The sequence below is a fragment of the Ursus maritimus genome (genome assembly GCF_017311325.1).
Source record: "Ursus maritimus isolate PB19 chromosome X unlocalized genomic scaffold, ASM1731132v1 scaffold_X1, whole genome shotgun sequence".
In the NCBI taxonomy this organism is placed as follows: domain Eukaryota; kingdom Metazoa; phylum Chordata; class Mammalia; order Carnivora; family Ursidae; genus Ursus; species Ursus maritimus.
Window position 1 is genome coordinate 1,465,742 of NW_024423319.1, and position 6,045 is coordinate 1,471,786.

Below are 6,045 nucleotides of genomic sequence, written 5' to 3' on the forward strand. Positions count from 1 at the left end.
GTGAGACTAGTGAAATTGGCTGAACCAGCTCTTCTCACCTCCAGGCTGCCTTAGACCTATCTGGCAAGTGCCAGGCCCCGGCTAAGGAGTGGGCCAGCCCCGTGGCCAGACTTTGGGTCTCTCCCTCGGGAGACTGCATCGTGCGGCCTGCGGCAGGCTTTCTCCTTCCTAGAAGCTGTGGCTTTGGAGCCGGACCACCCCCCCAAAGGGCTTGGCTCACAAGTGGGGGAAGAGTTGCCTGGCTGAGGGAGCCTCAGCATTTGGACCCTGCTTACAGAATCTGTACCTTCCTTCTGTACTCTCAGTCTGCTTCCAGCCAGCTGGGCAGGCCCACTGCTCCCAGCAGGGCCAGGGAAGATGGATGGGTGGCCCGGGCAGGGACAGGGCCTCACCTTGGTCGATCTCTGTGACATAGCACTCCTCCAGGGCTCCCGAGGGGCTGTGCACCTTAGCATCGATCGCCCCCTTGGCCCCGTTCAGGCTGACTGCAAAAGAGGCTGGCTGGTTGACCTTTAGCCCTGACTCCTGGAAGCATAGCAGATGTGGTTAGACAGGGTGGCTGGGGCACGGAAGAGCAGGGCCCCAGCAGCAGGAAGGCCCCTGGGGTTACACTTACCCATCTGGCGTCCAATTTGGTTTAAAGAGGGAGAGCCACTGATTCTTGGGGGCCAGTAAGCTACATGCACACGCCCCCACCCCCATGATCCACACGCTGCAATCATACACCCAGGCAGCAGGAATGGAGGGCAGCCCTCAGCCCTGGCAGGCTGTCCCTCTTTAAAGCTCAGCCCTGGTGCTCAACGGGCACAGGCTTCTGTTCAAAGCCTTTAGACCTGAGACACGAGAAAAACTCCACACAGCGGGCAGGGGTGCTTCCTGCCAACCCCAAGCATGGGCTGCACCCGGCCAGAGCAGAGGCCCGGCGCCCTGAGCTGGGCTGGGCGGGTCACTTGACACAGGGCCAAGGCCTGCTCTGTGCGGCGGCTCTGGTCTGGCCGGGCCCAGGAGCCCCAGGCAGGCGGTTTCTCTCAGTGCCTCACCTGAAGACTAGAAACAGTAAGGCGGCGGGCATCGCCAGACGGAGAAGCCACAGGTACTACGAAGGGGCTGTCGGGAATGTGCTCCTCGTTGAACTTGACCGAGACCTCGTAGTCACCTGGGCAGGGAGAGAGCACACAGGGCATGCTGGAAGGCCCCTGTTTGTCAGTGTTTACACCTCCCACTTCCCACAAATAGCCTGGATGGCCCCGGGACCTCAGGGTGGAGGGTGGGAACAAGGTGGAGCCGTCCATGTAGACCCAGACCAACACCCACACCCAGGTGCCGCCTCCCCTGACTCCAGCCAAGCTCTCAGTACCTGGCTCCTGGACCACATAAGCCACACCACAGGAGCCGTCCTTTCGGTCCTCAAAGGAGATCTCAGCCTTGCTGGGGCCCTCAACAGCAATGGCCAGGCCCCCAGCGCCAGCTTCCCTGGTCCAGATGCTAAATTCAGCTGTGGGAAAACATGGTGTCCTCAGAGAGGGCTGCTATCCTGGCCTCGGTCCCCTCCAAGCATGGCTGACGTCAACATGGCTGCTAGCTCCTTCCTCGACCCCACCCCAGCCCAGAAGAGCAAAAGCCTTGCCAAGAAGCACGCATACCTGGCACTCCAGCTTCAGCCCTCTCCAGGCCAGGGCCTCCAGCACGGACTTTGTGGGCTCCCCCTTCCCCCAGGGGCCCCACGGTGAACTGGAAGGGGCTCCCAGGCACATGCTGGCCCTTGTACTTGACGCTGACTGTGTGCATGCCCATCTCGGCAGGCACGAAGCGGATGCAGTAGGTATGGTTCTCCCCTTCCACAATCTCGGCCTCATGGCTCTTGCCTGATGGGCTGGTTACCTGGGCTGTCATGTCCTGGATGCTAATTTCTGCAGGTAGGGGGACAGCCTGGTGAGCAAGAGTCCTGGGCCCCACCTCTCTGTTTGGGGCCACCTGGGGCTGGGGCCCAGGACTCCCCAGGGCCCCTCCCTGGCTCCCTACAGCTCCTACCAGGGATCTTCAGGCTGAGGTCGCAATGACTGCCAACATTGGCCACCGAAGGGGCCCGTCGCCGACGTGTGATGCTCTCTTTCACCCGGCCCTCTCCTGTTACCTTCACAGAGAAGGGGCTGCCTGCAGGAAGAGAGCACAGCCCGCATATCGTACAGGTTACATTTCCACGGGCAGGCTCTGGTGTGCGGCACGGAGGGCGGCTCAGTCACAGGGGCTGTGTGGGTGTCACACTCACCAGGCACGTGCTGATCAGCAAACTTGATGTTGATGATGTAGTTGCCAGGCTCTGTGGGGCAGTAGGTGACCCTGCATGTGCCATCCTCTAGGTCCTCTGTGTTGATGTCCACCTTGCTGGGGCCCTCAATGGACAAGCTAAGCCCGCCATAGCCTGTGGAAGGGACACCGCTGAGCCAGGGGGGGCCAAGCCCAGGGCTCTTGCCCCAGCTGGTAGGCCACCACCATCTACCTGCATCACGGGTGTCGATGATAAACTCTGCAGGTTCAAAGGTGTGGCCTTCATGGAGGCCCTGGCCTGAGACCCGCACACGGCTGGCATCCCCAATCTCCGACTGGCTGATCACCACTGGGATGGGGCTGCTTGCCACATGCTGGCCATTCTTCTTCACATGCACCAGGTGCTCCCCTGTCTCCTTGGGCACGAACGAGATCCCTGGGCACAGGGCAGGGCTGTCAGCTAGGGAAAGGCATGCCCTCCCCTCACAGCCTCCCTCCTTTCCAGAAGGCCCTGCCCCTCAACCTCTTACCCACGTGGCCATTGCGCAGTCGCTTCAGCAGACAGGGCTCCTCCCGGCCCGAGGGTGGCACGACCGTGGCCGTCAGCAGGCTGAGGTCCGTCTCAGAGATATTGATGGGGATGTCAGCAGCAGAGCCCACCTTCAGGTGGGACATGCGCATTGAGTCATCACCTGCCAGGGGACAGTCACTGCATGTCCAGGTGCGGAGGGAGACCGCACCCACCCTGCCACCTGCCCGCTTTCATCACTGCTCCCAGTGCCACCTACCTGTGACCCTGGCAGTGAAGGGGCTGCCCGGGATGTGCTGTTCGTTGTACTTGACCAGGATGCTGTAATCCCCGGGCAGCACGGGCAGGTAGGAGACACTGCAGGTCCCATCTTGGTTGTCAGTGCAGCTGATTTCTGCTTTGGATGGGCCCTCGATGGCCAGGGACAAGCCCCCTAGAGAGAGTCATGGGTGAGGATGGGAACAACACCCAGGAACGGTGTGCTGAGGGGGGAAGAGCCCCAGCAGGCAAGCAGAGGCCAGGGCGGCAGGGTGGGGGGCCCCATTCAGGGAGCATCTCCCTTGTACCCAGCTTTTGGGCACACTGGATGAGGGGGGCGTCCCTCGGCACACAGGCAGGCTAAGATCAGAGCTGCCGCTCACCCTCTCCTGCATCCTTGGTGTTAACGGTGAAGACAGCAGGCTTGTTCACCACTCCATGGGTGAGGCCAGGCCCATAGGCAGTGACGTGGCCACAGTTGACGTAATCCACATAGAACTGCAGGGGGCTTCCTGAGGCAGGAAAAGGGGCCATGCGGAATGGGGTCTTGTGTCACCTCCCCAGGCTTCCGCCCCCCGAGCCCAGGCCCCTGTGAGGCGTACCTGGGATGTGCATGTTATCGTAGCGGATGTCCATCTCATGCAGGCCAGCTTCACTGGGTGCGTAGCGGACGGTCACAGTGCCATCCTTGTTGTCAGTTATGGCTGGCTGCGCCACCTTGCCCGAGGGCATCCTCACCTCCCCTGTGGGGTAGTGAGGCCAGGGTCAGGGTACCTGCTGGCAAATGTTGGCCTCTGTGGCTCCCCAGCTCTTTCCTCTCCCACTCACCCGTGATCTCGCCTTTCTTGATGGTGAAGGGGATGACAAGGTCGAAGGGCCTCAGGCTCGTCACATCCAACCCATTGACACCCATCAGGGGTCTCTCTGGGGCCTGCAGTGGAGACAGAGGGCCCAAGTGAGGGGCCGTAGGAGGGGGCCTCATGGGACACCCCGCTGGCCAGCCCCCAAGTGTCCCCTTGGGCCAGGAGAGCCAGAACGAGGCAGCTGAGGCCGTACCCAGGTCTGCTGGCCACCCTGAGCATAGGTGTAAGGTGGGGCCAGCTGCTGAGGCCGAAGTGGGGGCTGCGCTGTGGGCTGGTCCCCAGCTAGAGCCTGCGGAGCAACACAAAAGAGTTGGGAGAGTGTGGTGTCATAGAGGGCAGGGACAGGGCAGGCTCCACCGAGACCCCTCAACCCCGGCCCCTCCTGACCGTCACTTGGAAAGGGCTGTTGGGCACGTGCTCGCCACCAAAGCGCACGCAGATGACATATTTGCCCGGCTGCGGGGCTGTGTAGAAGATGTCAAAGGTGCCATCCTCGTTCTCTACCACATCCACGTCCACCTCGGAGCCGTCGGGTGTGCACACAGTGCAGGTCACCTTGCCTTTGCCTGCCGCCTTGGTATCGACAGTGATCACCGTCTCCTCCCCAATCTGGATGGTGGGGCCAATGCCAGCACCTGGTGGGGCAGGGCGGGTCCCCAAAGGGGGGGCCAGTGTGTGAGCTCGGCACTTGAGCTGCTCCCATCTGCTTGCCACCCGCCCAGGCCTCTTCTTGCCACCACCAAGCGCAGCCGGGCCTCCCGCCCCCAACCCCTGCCCCAAGCTGGGATGCTGAGTGGTTTCTCAGAAGGCAGGAAAGGTTCCCCTGAGCCGCCTCAAGCCAGGGAGTCCTATCTTGGGGATAGCCCTACATGGGGAAGGCCTGATGGGTGGCACACAGGTGTCTGGGAGAAAGGAAGGGGCCCAGAGGCCCATGAGGCCACCACTGCCGTCAGGACACGAGTGTTTGCCGCCATCTCCCCCGCCAACTTGACCTCAGCCAGTGCTGTGGACCAACACCAGCACCCTGGCTGGGTCCACAGCCCGGCCCTGGACCCCAGCGCTGTGTGCAGATGCGGTGAGGCGGAGTCCTGCTGCAGCGTGTGTGTGTGTGTGTGTGTGTGTGTGTGTGTGTGTGTGCGCGTGTGCGTGACGCTTGCCTCCCGCCCCCCAGGCCTGAAGGTCAAACTGGAGTTTCCTGACAACTGAGAACACTCGCTCAACCGGAGGCTTGTGGTGGGGGTGGCCAGGTGCAGCCCGGCACAGGCAGGGAGCCGGGAGCAGGGAAACAGGGAGGTAGCGGGGGTTAGCGCCCAAGCAGCACAGCATAGCGGGTAGTGGCAGCACCCAGGGGAAAGAGGAACAGGAGGCCCAAGCCACAGCCACCGCCGCTAGGTTGCAAGGGCAGAGCAGCTGAGCAGCCTCTAGGGCCCCAGAGTGCCCGAGGAAAGGGGAGGGACAGTGACGTTATGGTTTGAGCTTAGCCGTGAAGGCCTAGGGGGCTGTGGGCTGCGAGGCCTGGCAGTGAGAGTGCTTCCTGTAGCCCAGCCCCTGCAGGGAAGCAGCCAGGAGCACCAAACCCACTCAAGGGCTGTCTAAGGGGTAGCCCCGGCCAGCCTGCCACGGAGCTTCCCCGCTGGCCGAGGGCTCCTGCTGTGCTAGGCTCCACGCTGGCCTTCCGTGGCTCTCTTAAGCTCCAGACCTGGCCACCTGCTGCCCTCCCTGCCCTGGGAGGCTTCACCTCCCACCCACAGCCGTTCTCCACAGCTTGTGATCTGGACCGCCGCCCAGGCCGCAACTCGGGCCCTGAGCTCACGGTTAGCTCCAGCTGCTCACTTTCCCCGCCCGGTGCCTAGTGCCATCCGTCAGCAGGTCTGGGCTGCTCCATCCTCACACTACACTTCCCAAGTTGGCTCCCCACTTAAAACGCATCGCCACCAACCTGGCCCAAGCCACCACTCTGACTGACCCGAAGGTGACTCTGGCTCCCTTACTAGGCTCTCTGCCTCCGTTCTGCACACAGTGGCCAGGTGAACTGAAACCACTCCTGTGGCCCAGTCTTGGCCCTGCCCCTGCCCCCAAAGTCCTGCTCCCCTGCCTGTCCTCTCAGATCCTGGAGCCTATTCTACC

General features: G+C 62.4%; 1 protein-coding gene across 2 annotated transcripts in view; it reads right to left on the reverse strand.

Annotated features, from left to right (window-relative positions):
• The window catches only part of FLNA (filamin A), a 24,826-nt gene that overhangs the window by 2,122 nt on the left and 16,659 nt on the right, over window positions 1-6,045 (reverse strand). For both annotated transcript variants that reach the window (XM_040626828.1, XM_040626822.1), the window contains 11 exons: window positions 3,658-3,798; window positions 3,439-3,567; window positions 3,057-3,230; window positions 2,799-2,960; window positions 2,501-2,704; window positions 2,270-2,422; window positions 2,032-2,154; window positions 1,644-1,910; window positions 1,358-1,495; window positions 1,041-1,156; window positions 393-525 (listed from right to left, as the gene is read on the reverse strand). In XM_040626828.1, coding sequence (XP_040482762.1) covers window positions 393-525; window positions 1,041-1,156; window positions 1,358-1,495; window positions 1,644-1,910; window positions 2,032-2,154; window positions 2,270-2,422; window positions 2,501-2,704; window positions 2,799-2,960; window positions 3,057-3,230; window positions 3,439-3,567; window positions 3,658-3,798 — 1,740 coding nt within the window. The remainder of the gene's footprint in view (window positions 1-392; window positions 526-1,040; window positions 1,157-1,357; window positions 1,496-1,643; window positions 1,911-2,031; window positions 2,155-2,269; window positions 2,423-2,500; window positions 2,705-2,798; window positions 2,961-3,056; window positions 3,231-3,438; window positions 3,568-3,657; window positions 3,799-6,045) is intronic.